This window comes from Coenobita brevimanus, chromosome 16 (genome assembly GCF_032717465.1).
Source record: "Coenobita brevimanus isolate Jiangsu-jjx chromosome 16, ASM3271746v2, whole genome shotgun sequence".
Lineage (NCBI taxonomy): Eukaryota > Metazoa > Arthropoda > Malacostraca > Decapoda > Coenobitidae > Coenobita > Coenobita brevimanus.
The window spans coordinates 29238103-29262502 of record NC_136969.1 but is presented as its reverse complement, the minus strand read 5'-3'; the positions used below and the strand labels follow the sequence as shown (position 1 = coordinate 29262502).

The 24400-nt window shown below is 39.2% G+C and overlaps 1 protein-coding gene across 1 annotated transcript in view; it reads right to left on the bottom strand.

Annotated features, from left to right (window-relative positions):
- LOC145391032 (CD109 antigen-like) overlaps positions 1-24400 on the bottom strand; it is a 96866-nt gene that overhangs the window by 20826 nt on the left and 51640 nt on the right. The window contains exons 16-32 of the mRNA XM_080265764.1: positions 23703-23890; positions 22364-22524; positions 19236-19352; positions 16944-16991; positions 15006-15116; positions 14202-14320; positions 13507-13572; positions 12582-12746; positions 11868-11999; positions 11179-11347; positions 9541-9686; positions 8981-9099; positions 8003-8171; positions 7476-7606; positions 6418-6551; positions 3033-3271; positions 2574-2735 (exon numbers count right to left, since the gene is read on the bottom strand). Of these exons, the coding sequence (XP_080121890.1) occupies positions 2574-2735; positions 3033-3271; positions 6418-6551; positions 7476-7606; positions 8003-8171; positions 8981-9099; positions 9541-9686; positions 11179-11347; positions 11868-11999; positions 12582-12746; positions 13507-13572; positions 14202-14320; positions 15006-15116; positions 16944-16991; positions 19236-19352; positions 22364-22524; positions 23703-23890 (2376 nt within the window). The remainder of the gene's footprint in view (positions 1-2573; positions 2736-3032; positions 3272-6417; positions 6552-7475; positions 7607-8002; positions 8172-8980; positions 9100-9540; positions 9687-11178; positions 11348-11867; positions 12000-12581; positions 12747-13506; positions 13573-14201; positions 14321-15005; positions 15117-16943; positions 16992-19235; positions 19353-22363; positions 22525-23702; positions 23891-24400) is intronic.

The window sequence follows — 24400 nt, the reverse complement described above, 5'->3', positions numbered from 1 at the left end:
GGGAATGGAGTCTCGGACCATCACTTAGTGATGGCCAAGGTAGAGCTGCAAAGAAAGTGGTTGAGGAGGCGAAGGGGAAGACAGGAGGAAGCAGCTCCTGTGAGAAGAGTGGAGAAATTGCAAGATAGTGAGAAAAGGACAGAGTATAAGAGCATAGTGGAAGAAAGATTGGGAAGGTATGAGCTAGAGCAGATGGAAGGGGTGGAAGACGTATGTAAGATATTCACGGAAGAGATAAGCGCAGCGTGTGAGGCGGTTTGTGGAGTGAGGAGGAGATGTAAGGGTGTGCAAGGGACAGCATGGTGGAATGATGAGGTGAAACGAGCTGTGGAACAAAAGAAGAAGGCATATGGTGAATGGTTGGCGAGTAGAGGTAGGGGAGAAGATGAGAGAGAGAAGAGAGAGGTATATGTGAGCAGGAGAAGGGAGGTTAAGAGACTGGTGAAGGAGAGTAAGAAGAAAGTGGATGAAGAGTTTGGGAGGAATCTGAGTGTGAAATGGAGGGAGAGTAAGAAATTGTTTTGGAAGGAGGTAAAGAAAGTAAGGCAGTGTGAAAGGGGAAATAGTAGGGGAGTGAAAGATAGGAATAATAGATTGTTGGTGGAGAAGAGAGAGAAATTGAGGAGATGGAAGGAGCACTTTGAGGATTTGTTGAATGTAGAGAGTGAGAGCAGTGTGAGTATAAGTGGTTGGGGAATGGCTGGGAGAAGAAGAGATGAGAGGAGGGAGGAAGAGATCAGTAGGTCGGAAGTAGTGGAAGCGATGAAGAAGATTAAGCTGGGAAAGGCCCCAGGAATTGATGGAGTGTGTGGTGAAATGCTTAGGTATGGGGGTGAGATTGTTGTGGAGTGGATATGGAAGTTGTGTAGATTGGCTTGGGAAGAGGGAAGGGTTCCAGAGGACTGGAAATCAGGTATAATTGTTCCTCTGTACAAAGGAAAAGGGGAGAGAGAAGTATGTGGTAACCATAGGGGTATTTGCCTTCTTAGTGTGACTGGTAAAATATATGGTAGAATACTCATTGACAGGGTTAGGCATATGACAGAGGAGCTAGTCGGAGAAGAACAAGGGGGCTTTAGGAAGGGAAAAGGGTGTGTAGATCAGATATTTGTTCTAAGATGTTTAGTGGAGAAGTATCTAGAGAAGGGAAGGAAAGTGTATGCTGCCTTCATGGACTTGGAGAAAGCTTATGACAGAATAGATAGGCAAGGTATGTGGAAGGTATTAAGAATATATGGAGTGGAGGGGAAATTGTTGAGTGCTGTGAAGAGTATGTACGAGGGAGCTAGGGCTACGGTGCGAGTGGATGGTGAGCTGAGTGAGTTCTTTGATCTCAATGTGGGACTGAAACAGGGGTGTGTAATGTCTCCATGGCTGTTTAATATATATATGGATGGGGTTGTAAAGGAAGTACAAGGTAGGGCAGTGGATGTGGGGGTGGCCCTAATGAATGAGGGTGAGATTTGGAAGCTTCCGGTGTTGCTGTTTGCTGATGATACAGTATTGTTGAGTGAAGATGAATGGGAGTTGCAAGGTTTGGTGAATGAATTTGGGACAGTGTGTAGGAGGAGGAAGCTGAAAGTTAATGTAAACAAAAGTAAAGTTATGGTGTTTGAGAGGAATGAAGTCACAGAGTGTGCAGTGAGGTTGGATGGTGAGGATATGGAGAATGAGTGCATTCAAGTACTTGGGTAGTGTGATGAGTAAGGATGGAACTTTGGGGGATGAAGTACGTGAAAGGGTACAGCAGGGAAGAAAGGTTGTCGGTACACTGAAAGCAGTGATGAGAAATAGGGAGGTGAGTATGGAAGTTAAGAAGTCACTGCATGATGGTATTGTGATCCCTACCCTGACGTATGGAAGCGAGGCGTGGACATTGCAAGAGGGGAACAAGTCAAGAGTGAGAGCAGTGGAAATGAGTTACTTGAGAGGAGCATGTGGAGTGACGTGGAGGGACAGGTTGACGAATGAAGAAGTGAAGGAACGTTGTGGGGTAGATGTGGATGTGGTTGAAAAGATTAGGAGAAATACACTGAGGTGGTTTGGACATGTGGAGAGAATGGAGAATGAAAGACTGACTAAGAGGGTGTATGTAGGTGAGGTGGAGGGAGGGAGAGGGAGGGGTAGACTGAGGATGAGGTGGAGGGATGGAGTTGAGAGGTATATGAGGGAGGGGGGGGTGAGTTGGGGGGAGGGGAGTCAAATGGTGGGTGACAGAGTGACTTGGAGGTGTTTTGTCTGCGGCCACCCTTTGCGGGATTAGGGCGTCGGGCTATAGATAGATAGATAGATAGACATTTCACCCATTACTGTATTCTGATGAGAGTAGCCCAGACAAGAACTTCATACAAAACAAAGATAATTATTCTCTCAATGAATAACTTTACCCAACAATATATGAAAAGTACAACAGAAAAGTACAGCAAATATTAATACTACTAAGCTCAACGTTTTGATAATTATCGGAAGAAAGCATGAGTCAGTGGGAATGGAAGTCTGAGGTGCTATGATACCATAATCAAACTAAAACACCCACTTACATTATACTGCTAACTTCTACACATTTCACTAACCTCAAAACTATGTAAGACAGACAATGATTCATTAGTGATGGTGACTTCCATGGGGTTCTGAGGCTCGGCAGTGATGTCCAAGCTGCAATGTAGGTTGGTTACATCACGCAGTCTGGCCCTGTACGCATATTCTGCCAATGCTTGCATTGCCACCAGTGAATCCTGTGAAATAGTATGAAAGTCATCATCATCATCATCATCATTGTCATTTCAACTCTTATACTCATCTAAAACTGTAAGGTAAAGTAGGACCCCAAAACAAAGAAAGAGAGAATAAAAACGGAGCAACTCTGAACACCAAGCCTAGTATGGCATTAATATATAAAATGATAAAGGTAAAAACCAATCCACTCTTACCTCTTTTAAGGTGTAGGAGCTCATAACTAGACAACAGATTAAGTAATATCAAATGCCAACTGCCTGAAATAAAATACATAAAAACCATCCATATAAACTCACCACAGTTGAGATGAATGCAAAGTCCCAATCTCTGACAGCATTAAGCCACCTCATGATGCGTTCAGTATATGTGGTAACACCCTGCCTGGTCAGGAACACCAACAATGCATAACTTGTGGCCTCAACTGCATGTGCATCCCACCTCTCAGGTTCCCGAGGAAGAAGGAAGGCCCTCTGGTTGTTTTCTTGACGCCTGGGGTGTGTGGTGACGCGTTCCCGAGACCAGTATGCCATGTCACCTGTGAAAGAATTTATATTTAACTGTAAAATACTTAAAATAAGATAAGAAAATGAGATTTTATATATATATATATATATATATATATATATATATATATATATATATATACAGGTATATATATATATATACACTCAATCCTCGTAAATCGCGTGTTCATAAATCACAGATACATAAATCACGGCTAGGTGGCCATCAGACTGCCGGCAACCTTAAATCACTGTTAAGTCACGAACATCGCAGATCTAGGCACCCAAGTGGGCCTTTTCCGAGGAGAACCGTAAACCGTGGCATTCAAACTGAAAATCGCAACCCAACAACCAATCACCGCGCGTCCCTGGTGACATATGTGCATACTAATGCCACCATGTTGTTGTTGTTCTTGTCCCGCCAGTCCACAAACTACAGACCGTCACCGTGGAGTACGAGAGTTACCTGCCTTTTTTGTGCAACTTCCCCCCGCCTCCTACCTGCCATGGCCCCTCCCGACCCCCCAATGAAGCGCTCTAAGCAGTATGGCGTCAAGAAGCTGCTGCAGTTGTCGTACAGTCAACGTTTGGAGCTCATTTGTCGTGTTGAGAGGTTAGAGAAGTTTTCAAAGCTGGTGAAAGAGTTTGGGAAGAACAAGTGCTGAGAGGTTCTAAGTTCTTCCCAACACCACCCCACTCCATTCACTTAAGCAATTTCGTCATAGGATTAAGGTGAGATCCCTTAATACATGCACTGAATATTCCTAAATTTGTATGATTATGTTTGATGGTGCCTAGATAGGTGTTGGTAGGGTGCTGTGGGGGTGAGTTGGCCAAAGTCCAGACCCAAATTAATTTTTCACATGAGTAATTATTCATAAATCACGGAATTCATAAATCACGGCAGTGGTCCAGACCCAAATTGCCGCAATTTACGAAGACTGACTGTACATATATATATATATACAGTATATATATATATATATATATATATATATATATATATGAGGCGTCTAGCAGCAGAGTGATGTATGCACCAGAGGGTTACTTTCAAGTAATTAAAGCTTAAATTTGAAGAATGTGTACATAAAATTTATAAAGAAAAAACTAATGTTGTTTTATATCAATGTAATGCTCTCAAAAAATGCAATTTAATGAATCCATTGTTTAGAAAAAATAACAAACAAAAACAAAAAACATACACACAAATGTGCCCCCCCCATTGGGGATCATACACAAAATATTAACATGGTTTAAAATTATGTGATCCAAATGAAAATAAACATAAAAATTAATAAATTGTGAAAGTTTTATATTAATAATGCAATTTTTTTATTTTTGATAATTTTTTATATTGTAAATTTTTAATTAAATCTATTTTCCTGGATTATTGCAAGAGTTATCTAATCTATAGAGTGATTCTGAGTGCTTAATATTATAATTTCAGTATTCACCAATCCAATTCTGATGTGTTGTACATGTTAATGTTGTGTGGGGGGAGGGGGGTTACCCATCGAGGAAGTACTCTCATAATACCGTTCTTAAGGTATCAGTATGGCAACACTCATTCATTCGCCAATCAGCTACCCGCCCATCTCTCTCTCTCTCTCTCTCTCTCTCTCTCTCTCTCTCTGATTTATAGCTTGTATAAAATTATTTCAAAATCATTCCATTCCAGTCTAAATTATGCTAGAATTATGCTAAACCTTCTAATATGCTAAAAAATATTCCAGATTCGAAAATTTTATCAAAATTATGCTAAAAGAATAAAATTATGCTAGATATGGTAACACTGCTGGTGGGCGACTGGCTGAGGCTGGGGGCCAGTACTGAGACGCAGCCTCCCAATGGCTAGCCGCTCGTGGCACGTACAGTACATACTTCTGCCATGTGGGAGCAGACCTCCTCAATGGGTTTTCAAGGCCTGACACACGCGATGCTTGCCCATCTGCCAGCCAGCCACAGGGGTCCTTTTTGTATGTAGCTTTATACAGGGAGGATCTAGAAGGCTCCACCTACATATTGGCAGGAATAACGCACCATTGGCCATTTTTGGCGCACACATCACTCTGCTGCTAAATGCCTCATATACAGTATATATATATGTATATCTATCTATCTATCTATTGCCAGACGCCTCAATTCCGTTTGGGGTGGCCACAAACAAATCGCCTCCAAGTCGCCCTGTCTCCCGCCATTTCACTGCCCTGCTCCCAACTCACACCCCCCTCTCTCATATACCTCTCCACCCCATCCCTCCATCTCATCCTCGGCCTCCCCCTCCCTCTTCCCCCCTCCACCTCACTCACATACACTCTCTTCGTCAGTCTTTCGCCCTCCATCCTCTCCACATGGCCAAACCACCTCAGTGTGTTCCTCATAACGCTTCCTATCACATCCACATCCACACCACAACGCTCCTTTATATCCTCATTCATCAGCCTGTCTCTCCATGTGACTCCACAGGCTCCTCTTAAATAACTCATTTCCACTGCTCTCACTCTTGACTTGTGTCCTTCCAACAATGTCCAAGCTTCACTTCCATACGTTAGAGTTGGTATCACAATACTGTCATGTAGTAACTTTTTCACTTCCATGCTCACTTCCCTGTTTCTTATCACTGCTTTCAAGGAACCAGCAACCTTTCTTCCCTGCTGTACCCTTTCATCAATATACGACACCCCTAGATGTGATACCCTGACTTAGCGATGGGGGTAGAAATGCCAACATACCCAGTCTAATGATGGCCAAACCCCAGTTTAGCGATGGATTTTGAGTTTTCATACCAATTTTGATGATGTATTAGACAAAAATTGTATACAGATAGACAGATAGATAGAAAGATATAGCTATAGATCTGAGCCATAACTACAGTTAGCCCACTGGTGGCAATTTTCCATGTTTTTTATTTCCAGCATCCTCTCATGATAGCCCTATATCTGACAGGTCATAATGCAGCACCACTCCCTATGTCTTCTGTAGTCTACAGAATATAGCAATCAAAAATATAATATTGAATATTAGATGAGTAAACCCTGAACAACTACAGGTAATAAAAATATTTGAAAGGGAGATATTGTACTGGTAAAATCTACACGTGAAATTTATGAACAGTGTGATGAGTACTTCATAAAACTAATTATTCTAAATCTTCCAGAGTTAAATAAAACATGCATACCTTCATGCCGTTTCATTCCATCAAGCATACTGGCAGAGTAATCAGCATGTGGGGTGCCAAGGAGGGTCAATGCATAGGAAGTGATGGCCAAATCATACACATCAGAGAGATTGGGTAGCTGCATGTGTAGGTACCTGGAATAAATTTGTAAATAATCATCATCATCATAACTCTATTTCCGCTATTAAATAGGGCTGGCATTATCAAATGTAGTAACAACAGTAAAATATGTAATAAGAGCCAAAATCATCATCATCATCATCATCATCATCACAGACCTACCCTACTTTAATAAACTAGATGTGCAGGATCCAACGTAGTAGTAACAATGAGTATAAGCAGCCAACCCCATACTAGCTTACAGCCTCTACAAGGTTTTGGAGTTCAAGGGAAAAAAATCAACCTGCACCCGTATATCACAATCCCTTTACTCCAGTGATATATTTTGCTTATTCTTCCGGCAAACACTGTATGATTTTATTCAATTTAAGAAGAACTTGTAGTGGTGCAAGGTTAATGAAGTGTATATATAAAATCCCCTTCAGTTCAAAAAGTCTACCCTATAGTAAATAAAATAATCTGATAATGATGTTGGTGGTGACCATCATCTTCTCACTTAATGTAGTGCTGCCTATCTCTTCCTTCACCCTTATAATTCATTTTCTGTGTCTGCTCTCCTTTCTTCATATTTCTTCCATCTTTCCTGTCACATTTTATTACTCTTCTTTCCTTTTCAGGCAGCTTTACACTGGGTGACAAGCCTAATGGGTTCCTGTAAGCCAGGAAACCATTTACAACACTGGGTGGTAACCATATAACCAGTCCAGACGTGTTCCCTATATGTCAACAAGTAGGTTGGTGAAGGGTTAGTGTCCCTCCCTGTAAAACAACTAACTCAATATCAAATGGCCACCCCTTATGGGATTATGGCATTTAGCTATAGACAGACAGATAGACAGAAGAATAAACTAAAATGATGTCACTGCAGTGATGGAGACCAGTAAGTGAAAAAGCACCAGCACACATAGTAACAAAAAATTACTTGTGATCACACTCACTGGGTGGCCCTACTTCTGGCATCCACAGCACGAGAATGGGTGTCTCCCTGCAGAAAACTCAGGCTGTTGTGAAGGACAATAGTTACCAAGGCAGTAAGTGGAACAGATGATTCCTGCCCTTTACTGGCCATCTGAAAACAAAAATAAAAGGTGAAAAGTTGTTTTACACCATCAGTGGCAGGCTATGCTCCAACTTAAGTTGAAGCACACTGTAACAGTATGGAACTGTAACAGTATTGTGATTAGTTACCAAGATTGTGGCCACATTTTGCTCTCACTCTCATGGCAGCACAGTACCGTAGTACCTCTTAGATTAGTAGTAGTCACCCACTTACTACTGACGTACCTACCTCAATAACTATATATATAAATATTTGCAACTATATACACGAATTATTCTAAATGGAATCCTTGCATTAATTATAGTGTAGTACCTTGTAATAATGAATACATAAACTAAACCCTCTTACAAAATTAAAAGCTTAGCTACTCCTAGTCTCTAGTCAAACAGTTGAAATAAGCTTTACCTTGCCGTCCAGAGTTCCAACCCTCTTCTCTGCAAATCCTCCATCCTTCTTCTGATGCTTCATAAGAAATTCTACTGACTTTCCAATGATCTTAGGGTCAATGTACAAAAAGTTTTCCCAGTCTTCATGCTGTGCTGCTAAAAGTATGTTGACCACTTTTGCTGTGACCCTAGTAAGGAAGAATAATGAAATATAAATAATCATACCTTTGATGCTAAAAAACAATTAATAAAAAAGATCCATCCGTTTAAAACTTCTGAGAGTAACAAAGGTTATAAAACTGATTTTCAGCAATAAACATGAAGCAAACACTATAGCACTGTATCAAATAAGGATAACATATGATCTCCCTTTTTTAAATCTAACTGCACAGATGGTAGATGATCAACATATATAGTAATACAGTGTACTTGAAATTTTATCCATCTGTCCATCCATCCATTCATCCACCCATCCATTCATCCTTCCATCCATCCATCCATCCATCCATCCATTCATCCTTCCATCTATCCATCCATCCATCCATCCATTCATCCTTCCATCTATCCATCCATTCATCCATCCATCCAGCCAGCCATCCTCAAATACTTTGTTGTGCCATCATGAATGTAGGGGCCCAGGTCTGAGCCATTCAGTCCAGGCCCAGGTCTGAGCCGTTCAGTCCAGAAGTTTAAGTCAAAGGATCAGTCACTCACCTCTGAACAATACCATGTGAGCTAGCACAAGACAAAAATTTTATAACTTTATTGATCTTTTCTCACCTGAAAAAGATCCCAAATCCCTTTCAGCTCAACTGATGGCTAAGTGTAGTCAAAGTGGAGTATCAATTTGATTAGTAGCCAAAGGAAAAACATTCCTGCCACATAACTAAGGCTCATCATATTTAATTCAATCATGACTGAGCATCCAAGTTATGGAAGTGACCCAGTTCAATCAGGTTAAAACAAACTGACTAAAGAAAAATAAGCTGTGACTTACCAGACACTGGGAGGGGAGAACATCCACATACTGAAGCCTCCTCCCTCAAAGCGCCAAAGGAGGCCAGCCAACTGCATTGTCAGGTAATCGAACACATCACGAGACTCCGATACAACAAGCTAAGGTGAGGAATGGTTGGTATAAAGTTAACCTTCCTTTAATCCCTTCAACATTATGATGTATGTTGTATTTCATTCTACTACTTCCAAATTATTTTAAGCTTTCGAGAGACAGTGCATTGTAGTGAGGTTAGAAACTTCATTAACCCTTTCATAACCTGATGTCTTTCCTCAAGCTGAACAAATCATCTGAAGGTGGCAAGAATAAAACTGAGAAATACTTGATTGGACTGAATGGACTAAAGTCCAGGATATTTACAGGCAAAGCAATATTCAAAGTGGAACATCCATAAGTGATTCAAATTTCTGGTTCATGACTAAGGGGTGAAAAGCACTATTAAATACTCATTTTTGACTTGAAATTAAATTTATAATGACTCACAAGCAAGAAAAAGTATAAAATGATGTCATCATATTGAGGATATTAATACTGAAGTTCACCTGGTTTGTAAGTCTGAGGTAGTGTAGTGTCCAGAGAGTGGCACCAAAATTAAATGCCACACCATCAGTGCTACGAAAATGACGTCCTCCAAACACTTCACTGTAGTCAACTGCAATTCCTTCAGGTGTTGGACCAAATACATCACCTAAAGGTGTTTGTAAACAAATAAAGAATATTTACTTAGGGTAGAAACAATGCAAAGCTGAAATAATATTATCACCTTCATCATCATGAGCATCACTGTTATCTTCATCGTCTTCACCTTCCCTCCCAACAATAAATGAGATGGGTAAAAAAAAAAAAAAAAAGAAGAAGAAGAAAAAGAGAGCAAAAAGCAGAAGCTCCATCAACAGATTGCCTAATGAAATGGACCATACATCCTTTTTCACATTATTCAAGCTTTCACATTTCCTGGTAATGACCAACAAACATGCATCTTCTTCACACATACAATTTAATATGACCTACTACAGGAATAAGGTTAACTCATTCAATCATGCAACATATTTTGAAGAGTATGTTTGCTATTTCAAGACCATATTAATCAGCTTAAGAGTGATCTTTTAAACTGAAGGAGTTATACATTATTTCATTAATCTCCTCACAACAAGAATTCTCCCCAAATCTGTATAAATACATTGGGATGTCAAAGAATAAATTAGTAAAATACTGTATGTCACTGGATTGAAGGGGTTAGCAGCCAAAATAATCAGTTGGCTAAAGCTTCATGAGGTAGTGTTAGAAGACTACTGAAAATGATGATGCTGACAGGTAGCCTACTGTACATATGGTGGTGCTATATGCCCTGGGTGGAGCAGCTGCAGTGTCCACCCAGGAGATGAACCTCCTCATATTTTTCCACACCTCACCATGAGAAGGACCCTGATCCAGCTCTAATGAGGCATTGTCTACCACAAGGGGGTCCCAAATACCTACATGGAGTACTAAACATGTAGGATGACCCCAAAGAGGTAGTTGCTTACCTGTGATGACAGGTCTGCTTAGCTAGACAGACAAAGGTCAAGCAACAACAACTGAAAATGGTATAATGAGTTGATGTGAACTGAATAATTGTACCAACATCATCTTAACTCTCCATTCCCACTACTAACAGGAAAAGGACCATGGCCAAAGAGTCTATGAAATGAGCTACATTTCAGCTTGTTCATCATTTTAGTCTGATTGTTTCCTCCCAATAACTATATCCATTTACTGTATATGCCCAGCATCTAATCAACCCCTTCACTATGACAGGCTTCCCCTTGCTGAACAAAATCTTTTTATGGTACAGCATTATGAATAAAATGAAACACATACCACTGTACTGATGGGAATAATGTAGATTTTTTCTAATCCCTTCACTGGCAGAGATCCCTCCCTAGCTGAATAAAATCATCTGGTGATAACATGAATGAAACACAAAAATTGTTGTCATACTGAAAGCCTGAATGGATTAATGGAGATCGTTTTTAATCCCATACCTATGACAGGTTTCTCTCAAGTTGCATAAATCATCTGGAAGTCATAAGAATAAAATGAGCCAAGCATCATTTTAATTTATGGGGTAAACTTCTCTTCACATCTCAAAACTTCCCCTGTTAGCCACTACAGCACAAATTTATCAACTAACTACTCACCAGCCACAGAGATTTGAGCTGCAGGTGACCCATACATGAACCTCCGAGACAGGCTAAAAGGGATAATGGGACTTTCATCAACAGGAACATCAAGGAATTCGTAAACAAGAGCACGGTTACGAAGATCCAAGACAAGCGAAGTGTGTTTACGAACTGGCACCCCCTCTGGCTGTTGTAAAGAGAAGGGCAAGTGTTATCATCATCATTATCATCACCTTCAACATCATTATCATCACACTGATCATTTTCATTTTTCCCATCCAAGGATGAGGTGAGGTATAGGATACAGAAAAAAATGAAAGAGAGAATATGACAGTGGGAGAACAATGAACAGCATGTATTATGAAATGGGCCACACATTCACTCACATATATTCAAGGATTTGGAATCTTGGTTCCTTTTCACATGCATCCTCACACCTCAGTACTTCATTCACCCATCATCAAATCTCATATTGCCCCACCAAGAATATAGGGACCCAGGGCTAGGCCGCTACACATTAAAGACAAGAATTAAATCACTTGCCCTTGACCAAAATTATGTGAGCACCAACCCAAACCACTCCTAGGACTTAAGCTCTTATGAATTATATCTGACTGGAGAGCCTTAACTTAATGAACCACTTGGTGTCCATTTGTTGGCTAACACTTAAAATTAAACAGTGATTAAAAAATCTCACAAACACTCACCATAACCTCGATCTCCCATGTCTCGGTGTCTTTCCGGACCTGTGTTAGGGCATCCATAACCACTTCTACCGTTCCTGACTGCTTGGTGATGGCCAGAGGCAGAATAACTTCCTTAATACCCTCTGGTGGAATCTGTTGAGAAGAAGGAATAGTCTGGGGCTAAAGTGAGAGAAGATACCATAAGGTTGCAAAGGAGAAAAAAAAAAGATTGTATAAGAAGAGGAAAGAGGGTAAACTTTGAGACTTTCAAGTGGAACCTATTGTGAAGACAGAGCAACCTTGGATTAACCCTTGCCCAGCTACAGACCTTATATGAGGCACAATGAAGGCCTGCACAGGCCAAGTTGCAAGCCTCATGTTAGGTAAAATTAACACTGGTTATAAAAAAGTGACTTTGGGGTGGTAAACTACCTTACAAAAAATCTGCTTGGTAGAGGTTACAGTGAGAACAAATGAAGGTGAATAAAAGAAAAAAAAAAAAAAAAAAAATTACATGAGAAGTGAGAAAACAAATGGACAACAATATATATATATGGAGTAAAAAAAAATGAAAAGAGAGAAGGCAAATAGACAGCAATAATTATACAAGCGAGAAACCATTCAGGCAGAGTTTAATGTACAATATGGTGTGAAATTAAATTCAGATGGGATGTTATAATCAGAATGATAAAAAGACAACATCATATTAAATGAGCTGAAATGCACTTTACTCACAAAGACTAAATGCTGATGTTCGCCACCTGATAGCCTGGGACTATAGTGCTGTACTTCTCCTCCCTCCTCCACATGTACAAACTTGTAGTCATCGCTATCATGTAGAACTATCAGGGCTTGGAGGGTGATCTGAACCATGTTGTACATAAGGAGACGGATGGAAACCTGGAGTAGGAGAGATGCATAACAAGAAGTGAAATAATGACACAAAACATCATCACCATCATCATCATGACCTTGTTTCCTTTGCAAACAAAACAACAATATAATCATCATTCTAGCAATACTTCATTACAGTATTTTCACTTTCTGTTTTACATCTGTTTTCAGTGTTGCACCAGATGATATCACTTGATAGCACTCTTCCATCCTGTTTTGTTCTGCACCTTACCTCCCATTAAGACAGTTATAGTGGGAAGGATCTAGATGTACTGTAACTATCTAAGGCCAGATGCATTAATCCCAGAGGGGGTGACCATGAAGAAATCGTGGGATTTGAAGGAATTGGTGGTGCAATGTGCAGGTGGAGATTGAGGTGGTTTGGACATGTGGAGAGAATGGAGGATGAAAACTGAGTGAAAAGGTCTACAGTCTGATGCAGACTTAAAAAGACTTTGAATCAAGTTCTACAAAATGATCTCAGCATCACGGGGATTGTACAGATATGCTCCCAGAGATCATGTAACATGAAACGTTGCCATCAGGTGAAAATGGATGAGATATAGAGGTATATACTGTATAAAGCATTATAATAAAATGAATGAATGAAAAGAAGTTATAAAAGAGGTCATTCCTGAGCTAAATAAAACTGTCTGTAGGTACCTTGAATACCACAAAATATCTTTAACTATCTATCTGTCTATAGCCAGGTGCCTTAATCTTGGATGTGGTGGCCATAATAATAAATAGATATATTAAGTCTCACCTGTTCTCCTCTTCGGCACACCGACGGCCCCTCAGCCAACATATAGAAGGGAGGGTCCGTACTGTACTGTGGAGGGGGAAATGTTTGAGGTAATACATAGGTTCATTTTCTGTGGAATGCAGAACAGATACACTAATTTCATTTTGCATTCAAAGCAAACAATAGTCACTTCATTCACAGACAAGTTCAAGTACTGCAAATAATAAAGTTCTGTATTGTTCCTTTATATTTCATACCAAATAAATTTGACAGGTGAATACTGAATCATCTATACTACAAATACCACATTACTGATACAAAGCCCTGAAATTTTTTTATAGGATGTTGGTGAACCAGAGGTAATCAAGTACATGTATTTACTGTAAGGCATCTAGTGTCTGAGATATTACTTTAGGTTTCTGTTGCTATGGAATTTGAATCAGTGAAGGAGAAAAACAGGCATACAAGAATCTTTTCACTTTAATATGGTCTAACACAGTCATCTCTCCATCTTGAATGCTGAGTTGTAACAAGAAATTAACATAACAATACCTGTATGGTGCCAGTTACAAAGGACTGATACGGAGAGTAGTATACAGAGCCTTACCACTGTCTTTTTTTTTTTTTTTCTGCCACTGAGCTATGTGAAATAAACAATAAAAGGATGAAAAACTCAACTAAGTTATAAGTGAACTATAACAAATCAGTATACTCACATACAATGGTTCCGATGTAAAAGCTAATCCATAATCTGGGTGCAGTGCATAGGCATCCAACACCCAGTCCTCCACAGTCTTGGCTAATTCTCTCTGCATCTCCTCTTGACCTCTATGGCCTGACAGAAATAGTCAACTTAATTCTCTTAATCATATGACTAATATTTACTTTGTATTCTTACTATCTCATGCACACATGGTCATACCTGTGAGGTGGAGTCAGGATTCTGAGAGTTTGAAGGGTGAATTAGTGTGTACCTCTTTTCAGTGACCATGCTGTTGATCAGTTTACCCTCTATTGTGTTTTTATTTTTCCTTGTGTTCTGGACTGTACCTTACCCCCATCCTTAGGTGGGCAAAATGAGGACAGGATGATATGATGATGATGATGATGATGATTAGTACTGCTATCTCCAGACAATTCTATTCACTTTAGAATAGACTTTCAAAATGGAGAGGTTACGTATAACTTCGCTGTCCCCTTCGATTCACAGGGAGGAAGAGGGCCTCTACTCTTATCATCATCATCATCATCATGGACTTTCTCCCCACCTTAGGATGAAGTGCTGTACTACAGGGGGATGTTATAAACTTCAAAAAACTATACAGCAGCAGCAAGAATAGATTACAGATGGCATCCTCAGACTGAAGGGGTTAAAGATGAAACTCAATGCCTTACAACACTTGACCCAACATGCAAAATGTACAGGTAGTGCATAACTGGAAGACAGTAGTTACACCATAATATCACATACATATTATAACACAAAGAAGCAATCCATACATATCAAAATCACAACATACCAATCCACAGTTCTGCATTGCACCAATTCACATCTTCCTCGTCAAATATATCCAGGATGAACTGAGTACGGAACAATCGAAACAGCGTATCAGATGTCAAGGCAAGTGGATCTGTTAAAAAGTAAAAACCTGAAGAATTAACCAACATCTCGCAAATTTGTTATGCTAAATACATTTAATTAATTTTTACACTTTAGTGAAGAATTACTGTATGAGAACTAAATTAGTGAAACAACTTCACTGCTGACAAAGTAAAGGCATGTACTGCACCAATAATTTCTTGTTGTTTAGCTTAAAATAAAATATAGTAGTCTTTTACTAATTATATACTCAACATAACACAATTTGATTCCAAGCCAAACTGAATGAGAATTACCTGTTCTGTAGTTGTGAAGCAGAAAGAAAACAGCACAGAGAATATAAGTAATAATATAGGAGACCGAAGCAACAAATTATGGTCTTTAGCAGTTATATATATGTAAGCCATGGTTCACCACATGGCACCTCCCCACTTCTGAATGATCTCTTGCCTACCTAATCTTTATATATATATGTATATGATCACCAGTCAGCACTTCATGCCACGTTTTCCTAAAATATTCTCCCATTATCTTCTTACAACCCCCTTACAAAATGAGCTCCCTAAATATTTCCAGATGTCCAAACCAACTCAGTTGAAGACCTTAGTACTGTAATACTTTCTATACCTGGCTTAATTTTCAACTCTGCACTAGTCAACAAATACAGCTTATGGCTGTTCTGTGTTACCGAAACTGTGTGACCAAAAGTTTAAGGAAGCCTATAATTTTTTATCTTCATTTACAGAACATTTACAATTCTTAGGTAAGATCAGCCTACATCTCACATTACAGTGTGGGCAACAATGACACATAATGATCAGACATATTCTATCATCATCATCAAAAGCTTCAGAAATGGTCATAAAATACTGAGGGTAGTCTTAACCTTGGCACTCTCAGTTTTAACAATATGGCCCTAAACTTATACTGTACTTAAAAGTAACTAGCACAGATGTAAAACATTCTCTCCATTTGCTCAGCCTCATAGTTCTTGCAATGTAGAAGATTTTTTTTTTTTTTAATGCAAGGAAGAAGGAACAAAAGGCCAGGAGCCTGCAAACTGATCCGTCCAAGAAAGAAACAAAAACAATACAGAAGAGAGCCAAATTCAAGAATCGATCATTTCGAGATGCCTGGACACACTGCGTTTGAAAGACCAGAGATCACAGGAAGCAGGAAATATTGACAGAGGAAGACAGTTCCAGAGTTGACCTGTTGCATAAATAAAGGACTGGGAGTAACGGTTAGCTCTTGCATTAAAGAGTTGGACAGAAATGGGATGAGAGTTTGTTGCTAGACAGGTGCTATGCACCTGTTATACAAGTGGAGGGAAGCAAGCAGACAGTTCAGAGGAGAAGAGACCATTGAAGCAGCGATAGAAAAGAGATGAAGATGCAACAGTGCGGCAAAGAGACAGAGGTTGAAGGGAGCCAGTAAGAGGAGGACAGTTAATGAGACGAAAAGCCTCTGACTCCACCCTATTGAGAAGAGCTGTATGTGGGGAGCCTCCCCACACATGAGAGTTGTACTCTACACGGGCGAATAAAACCCGTGTATAAAGTCAACAACCGTACAGGGGTAAAGATGGTAATGAAAGAAGCTACAGTCAGTTTGTTTTCACCTCCAGAACTGGACCACTCCCACAACTTGCATTCTGAGACATGACAACATGAAATTCAACGAGTATTAGTTACGAGGCCCAGATGAGTCTCCTTGCTCATCAGTCAAATCAGCCTACTACTCTGACTACACCTGGTCATCCACTGAGCTGAAAGAAGTGTGGGATCTTTGTAAAGTTAGAACAAATTAAGGTGTTTTAGTCTCCACCTCCTTTTACAGCAAGCAAATACAATATTACCCTTCTGTTTGTCATGATCCGGTGGGAAGTCCTTGTAGAGAGGATCACCTGTAGTGGGTGGAAGGAGGAATGAAATATAAGAGTCACAGTGAATTCTGCACAACAATAACAGAAAAATAACAATAATCCAGATACTGAAAGTTACCGGTCAAAGGATAAATCAAAAGTGAGTAAACACATGTGTTATAAGCACTGTTGTAACTGGCATGAAACACAAGTACAATCTGTAAATTAAAGATATTCCAGGTACTGTACGGGGTTACAAATATAGAGTATAAAGGGAATTATCAGTGCTAAAAATGATGTACATCCTTGAGCTATGAATATCACAAAGTACTGTACATGACAAAATAATTAAATTTACAAGTAATTTTGGTGCTGCTGTATTATCACATCAAAAATCTCACCTGGATATGATATATAAAATGTCAGTTGTCCTGTACGGTACTTCAAGTGAGATGTCTCTCCTATGGGAGGACAGCTAATCTCCACCTGCAACAAGGGTGGCTTGTACTTACAAGACACTGAACTTGTTAACTAACTTAAACAATAACAGATGAGTAATAGTAAAACTTTACAAGTCGCCAGAACTGAGTTTTGTCAGATTTTTTTTTTGCTGCAGCATTATTTCATCAAGTACAACAATTTTTTTAATATGGTGCTTCTCTTTCAAACTGTGTACAACAAAAGCAAGAATGTTATTGTTAATGCAGATTTACCAACCTAAAGTGGGTATCCTTTCAGGTTTAAAGGTTGCAAATATAGCACCCAACCAATCCTAGCTAACCTAGTTTAGCTATGAATGGCACATCCTCTGGATCTAACTTGGGTATACTGCATTGTTTTCAGCCCTAATCTTAGTATATTTGTCACTTCAAAATTCATCCATGATTGTCACCAATGCATTAAGCAGAACTGTGACTGGTTCAGACAAAACAGAACTACCACTCATTATCTAGTACAGGGTAATAACTTTGGATATTTTAAAAATGTATTTAGATGTTCATTATATTGTGAAAGATAGCTACTGAAAAGGACAAAACTAAAAAGTCATGTTATGGCACTGAAAAAATAATATAGAGTAATACACAGAGGAACCAGGAAGTGTACAGAAAAGAAATATTTCATTACAGACATTAATAGTCATATGCATCATAAAAAAATTACTGTACTCTGGTTCAGTGCTCCTCTTACATCAATTTTAAATCTTGTCAGTAAGCCTGTCCCTTCTGCAATTTACTTCAAGACTGCAACACAGTACAGTAATGTAGTCTCATTATTTTGAATTTATAAGTGCACGATGTCTATGGTCTGGTTTGCAGCCTTAGTTATATGATTATTAAACACTGTAATCCATTATTATAGAACACTTGTTTAAAAGGAAGACATACTAAGGCACTCTGTCAGGTATTTAATAATGACCTATTAAGGCAATGAACACATACATGTATCAATTTCCTCTCTGATCACAAGGTATGATTAACATGGTTGTTATAATTGCCAGAAGTATAAATTTTCCTGCTAGAACAGGTGAGATTCATTGAATATAAAAGCATATCGAATGCTCAATTAACTAATATATTTAGGAATTGTTATATTTAAATTCCATAAATGTATTGTAGAACTTACTCAGTTTTTAGTGCTGACAATTCCCTTTAAAGAGGTTTACCGATATTCATGATTTTGATGCAGCTTACTATAAAAGAGTTAAATAATAAGCTTAACACTAATGGCCTATATCTATTAAAAGGACACTAGTCAGTATTAGGAAGAGTGAGAATAAGCTATCTGAGTAAGCATTTGGAGTTATGTGGAGAGACAGACAGAAATATGCAGAGGTTAAGGAGCAGTGCAGTGTTGATGTGGATGTGCTAGAATGTGTTAGAGGATATTTGAGACCTTGGTCAATGGAGAATGGAGAATGAGTGACTGACTGGGAGAGTGTATGTAAGTGAGGTTAAGAGGGACAGGGAGGCTGATGATGAGATGGAGGGATGGGGTGGAGAGGTACAAGAGTTAGGGTGGTTCAAGCTGGAGAAAGGGCAGCCTAATGGTGGAGGACTGGGTTTATTTGCTTGTGGCCATCCCTTCCAGGATTATGGTACTTGACTATAGATAAACAGACACAGATACTGACATCTGAACACAACTCAGGCATCACTGGACTTGTGATGACTGCCATGAATGTGCTGAATGCAAGTGTTATACACCATGAATATGAATCTTCACTCCAGTCCTTAAAAATTATTCCAGCAATAACTTGAAAACCTGACGATTAAATAGTCAACTCACATCCAAGTTCATCTGACCCATCAACACAGTTGTTCACCCCATCACAGAGCTGGCGGTGGTGGAAACAGAAGCCATCTCCACATTCCAGAAAACCACGGGAGGAATCACAAATTCGACCTGTTAAAGGGCATTTAATTGTCATAATCATCATCCAGACCTCTTTTCCCACCCCAAGGTTAGATGAGGCAGGGTCTAGGGAGCCAGAAAAAAACTGACAGAATGAGATACTAACCAATAATTTGTCCAGATGAATGAGCCACACTCTTATCTACTCACCATTCAAGCTCCCAGAATCCTAATTCCTATCAAGAGGCAAAAAAACATTCTGCATGTAGCTTCAAACTCACCTATCTGACAGAAGTCAATCAGACGACTGTCCAATTCATAATGGGTGCCGAACCCTAATTATACATTCCCCCACACAAAATTCCGCCAACCGGCTCGACTGTTTGTCAGTTCACTAGCCTCATTAGTTCCTATACTTCTCCTTCTTACACATTCATTTATAAAATCTCTCCACCTTCTACGTCTATCATATTTCCAATCACCTGCAAACTCACTAAGATATACCATTCTTACCACTCTATTCACACCAATTCTCTCCACAAACCCATACTATCTAAGCATGCTCTCTTCAATTCTGCATCTTTCATGAATCACATTACTCCTTATCCTATCCGCTCTCGGCATTCAACTCACATTCCTTGACAGTCCCATCTTTACTGCTCTTACTTCTGACCTCATTCTGATACCATATCTCACACCCATACATTTAAGTAGGCACTAAAATTCCTTCATGCAAGCCTCTTGCAGTCTCCACAATCAGATTTCTACTTCTTATTAAGGCCTTCATAGCACCAGCCACTTTCCTTTCCTGTGCCACTCTACCTTCCACTTCTTTTGCACTGGGTATAAAAAATTGGTAAACAATTCCAGTTGCATGAAGCTATGCATTTCTTCTTTAACAGGGTTGTAAATGTATGGAACAAATTGCCCTCCAATGTGGTAAACTGTAATATAGTACTAATCTTTAAAGGTTGCTTGGATAAGTATCCGTCATCTAACCCCCAGCTTAATATGTTTACTCCTGAGTAAAATGCTTGTGTATATATAATTTTTTTTTTTCCCCAGGCCTGGATCAATTTATTAAATGCAAATATAGTATAAGCACTGACTAGGATACTCACAGATAGCCCCAAGTTAATGGTCACTACTCTTACTTTCGACCTGTGATGGGCTGTGGATCACTTAGGGTCCCTGTTAGTTAAGTGACCAACATTGGGATTTTTTTTAATGTACCAGGGGTCACTGGATCAGGAGGTAACTTTTGTGCTTGTCCCGCATGGGAAAGTTCATTGTCTCAGTGAAGTGAATGGAGCTGGGGCCTCACTGATTGCTGCCTACCTTAAAAGCGCCAGGCAAGGCTGCCGCACCACCCCTGAACATCCACACTGTACACTATGCAATTTCCACTCTGTGTCTACAGAAGTCCCATTAACTCAACGTACCCGTACATTATGTCATGCGTTAATTATTTACTTATTTGATTATTCATTTTACTTACTACTTTCTCTTTCAGGTTATTCAAACAGGTAGCTTATAGATAAAGTGTTTTAGAATGTAACTTTTCCTTTTCAGTCTTGCCTATGAAATTTCCATATCAATTTTTCCATGATGCATGGTGGTTTTTCTCACTTTTTCCTGCCAGTTTTAACTGGAGGGTTTGGAGGTGGGGGAAGCCTTCTTGCTTTACTCTCCTTATCCTTCAGCATGTACTGTAGAATTAGATCTCGTAGTCATAGCCTATTCTGTTACAAACAGCCTCCAAAGGACCATAAGGTTTGTTGCTGTTTGCTTTCCTTTGTACTCTTTTCTGTCACTGCACCCAGGTCCTTAAACTCTCTCATCATTTCAAGTCTCTTTCCATTCACACTAACAGCACACTGGGAATAATTTTTTCTCTCAACAACCATCAGTTTACACTTTTAATAATGATAACAAGCTCCTCATTGGGCAACATAGGATTGCATGAAGGATGGATAGATGGATGGATGGATGGATGGATGGAAGGATGGATAATAATAATAATAATAATAATAATAATAATAATAATAATAACAACATTGGCTGATGTTTCTTTTCTCAAAAGTGCTAGTTCTTATTAGTGGTAGGTCGTGGCGACCATCATCCACTCACTTGATGTAGTGCTGCCTACTGCTTCCGTAGCCTTTATCATTCTTTTTCTGTGCTTGCCCTCCTCTCTTCCTATTTCTCCCATCTTTCCTGTCACTTCTTATTGCTTTTCTTTCCTTTACAGGTGGCTTTACATTGAGTGACAAGTCAAATGGTTTCCTGTAAGCCAAGAAACCATTTACAATGCTGGGTGGTAACCATATAACCAAACCATTCATGCTCCCTATGTGTCAACAAGTGGGTTGGTGGAGGGTTAGTGCCCCTCCCCGTAAAACAAATAACTCAATGTCAAATGGCCACCCCTTGCGGGATTATGGCGTCTGGCAATAGATGGAGAGATAGCTAGTTCTTATAAAGAATTCATCAATGAAATTTCAAAGGAATTAGTGATGAGGCAGTATAGGAGAGAATTAGGGCTGACAAGAGGGTGGAAACAAGAATGATACAGTAATGCTATTTATGACTAATTGTAGCAAAAATTTATAGTATTCTGTTACAACCAAACATTATTATTCAGCTTGGAGAGATTTTTCAAAGTGGAGGGGACAGATGTTGCTTTCATTAACCTTTTCACTACAAGAGGTTTCTTATGAATTGGATAAAAAACTACGGATATACTAAAATTAAAATAAATGTTATGGTCTTGGTCTGAAGGGGTTAACAGGAAAAAAAAGACATTAAAAAATTGTGCACTCCCTCATCTGTTGTAAGCCCTGCAGTAAGAGGATATACACTTAGTTATCTTGTCATTACCACCTGATGATATTATTCAACTTAGTAGAGATTTTCCAAATTGATGGGGATAGATATGGCCTTAAATAATCTTCATTACTCCTTTCACTACTAAGTTGCTGTCTTAAACTGAATACAACAGTCTTGAGTTAGCAAGAATAAAATAAAAATACATCATCCTAGATTAGGGGCTACTGTTATACCTCTGCCAGGCGTGATAGGAACTACAGAATCAGTGAGAAGTATAAGCGCAGCATCCTGGAATATTCCCAGGGTGTCCCGCCCATAGCTAGAGGCTGGAAAAGACATCAAGCGATCTGCTGCTTCACCATCCCGCCACCTGTGTAACACGCCATGAACTGTCCTGGGGAGAGAGAGAGAGAGAGAGACCAAGATGTGCTGTGTGTTTGATGTCATTTTTGGTATCAACATCATTCTTACTTCTTTTTCTTGCCTAAGGATGGGGCAAACTAGGGTCCAGAAAACAGGGAAAGAGAAATCATGAAAGAGGTAGAATTACCACAAGCATGCCAAGTTAAATGGGCCAGACACTCACTGACATACTATCCAACCCCCTGGAATCCTGACTCAGTCTCACAGGCCTAACAATTAGCATACAGATATTTTTTTGACATTTTCTTCACAGATTTACTTCACATTATCTGGCAAATATAGTCAGTCCACTGCCTGTCAACTTTAAAGAGATGCTGTATACAGTATTTACCCTCATCGTTATCATCATCATCATCATCTTCATCATAATTCCCACTGTGAATCATCTAGAAACATTTAAAAACAAAGTTATAGCTATCATTCGAGTGGTGATGAAATGGACCATATGATCATTCACACATCATTCAAGACTTTTGAAATCCTAGCTACACCTCACATCCTGGCTACATCTCTGGCAGAAAGCAACCTCATTTCATTTTTGCATTATTTTTCTTTTTAGATGTACCTCACAGACTCATTCTCTCATCAACTACCACATTATACAAGGGGTGAGATACTAGAGAGGGATGCCTTTTATGTAGTAGCATCAATAAACAGTAACCATGCAGCTTCCCTTTCTAGTTATAGAATGTCCCTCAGCTCCCTCCTTATCCTCAAAAAGGAGGATGAGGAACTGCAAGAGGAGGGCAACTTCAGCCTGCAGTCCACTGGGTTCACATTTCAAATGGACATTGGGCTACAGCTAATATTACTATTACAAAGGGTGAATCCTTTGTCATGTACATCTCCACACACAAATAATTGCTTCATCAAATGCTACACAGGTAGTCTTTAGAATATGATCCATATCACATCTTTTTCCATACAATTGGTACTATAAACTGAAACTGACAAATCAGATTTATAGGAAACAAAAGAAATTTAATGTGATTTTTTTTCTATGGTAATGTACTGTGGACTTGATACCACAACATAATGTCAAAAAAGAAATGTATGGAGAAGACTTACTGCATGGTAGGGTACCTTGCTTTCTCAGCCAAAAAAAGGAATTTCCCAGATGTTATTTGTTTCAATTCTCACTCTCCTCACCTTTGCATCGGTTCCATTTTAGTAAGTTGGTCAATGATGCGAGAATGAGAGAGAGCATTGGGATGCTGTCGTACATAATTCAATCCTCGCTGGCAAATTAAGGCATAAAACGAGCCTGGAGGAGCCCCAGCTACAATTTCTACAGTCTTTTTAAGGTGGTCCTTGTGCTGATTGGCTGATAATCGGATCTGAGGAAAGAAAGTGCAGTTCAAATAAAAATGAACTGTTGTCTGGAAAGGCAAAAGTAAAAACATGTACTGTATTAAATAGCTGTGAAAGGACTGTACTGTAAGGGCAGTCCTCACTTAATCCCTTTAATCTGAGGACTTCTTTTTCATTTTTATCAAACCATGATTAGATGCCTGTACTGTATTCTAGTTTGGAAGGACTCTAGTATTAGAGGGGTCAATAAATGCTATACAGAGTTTAATCTCTCAAATTTAAGGTGTTTCCACTAAGTTAAATATATTCATTATGAAACAGCAGGGGTAAAAATAAAAGTACAAGATCTGATTGAATGGGTTAAAGTCTAGAATGTATGTTGGCAAAATGCTACTTTAAGTAGTTAAAAAAAAATATTAAATCATCAGCATTTCACTTCAAGTAAAGCACCTTTAAGCAAGAACTAAGTGAACACCATACATAAGAATGCGTGGTTCACAAATTTAAGGGGAGCATCAAATGAACACTTGGTGGTT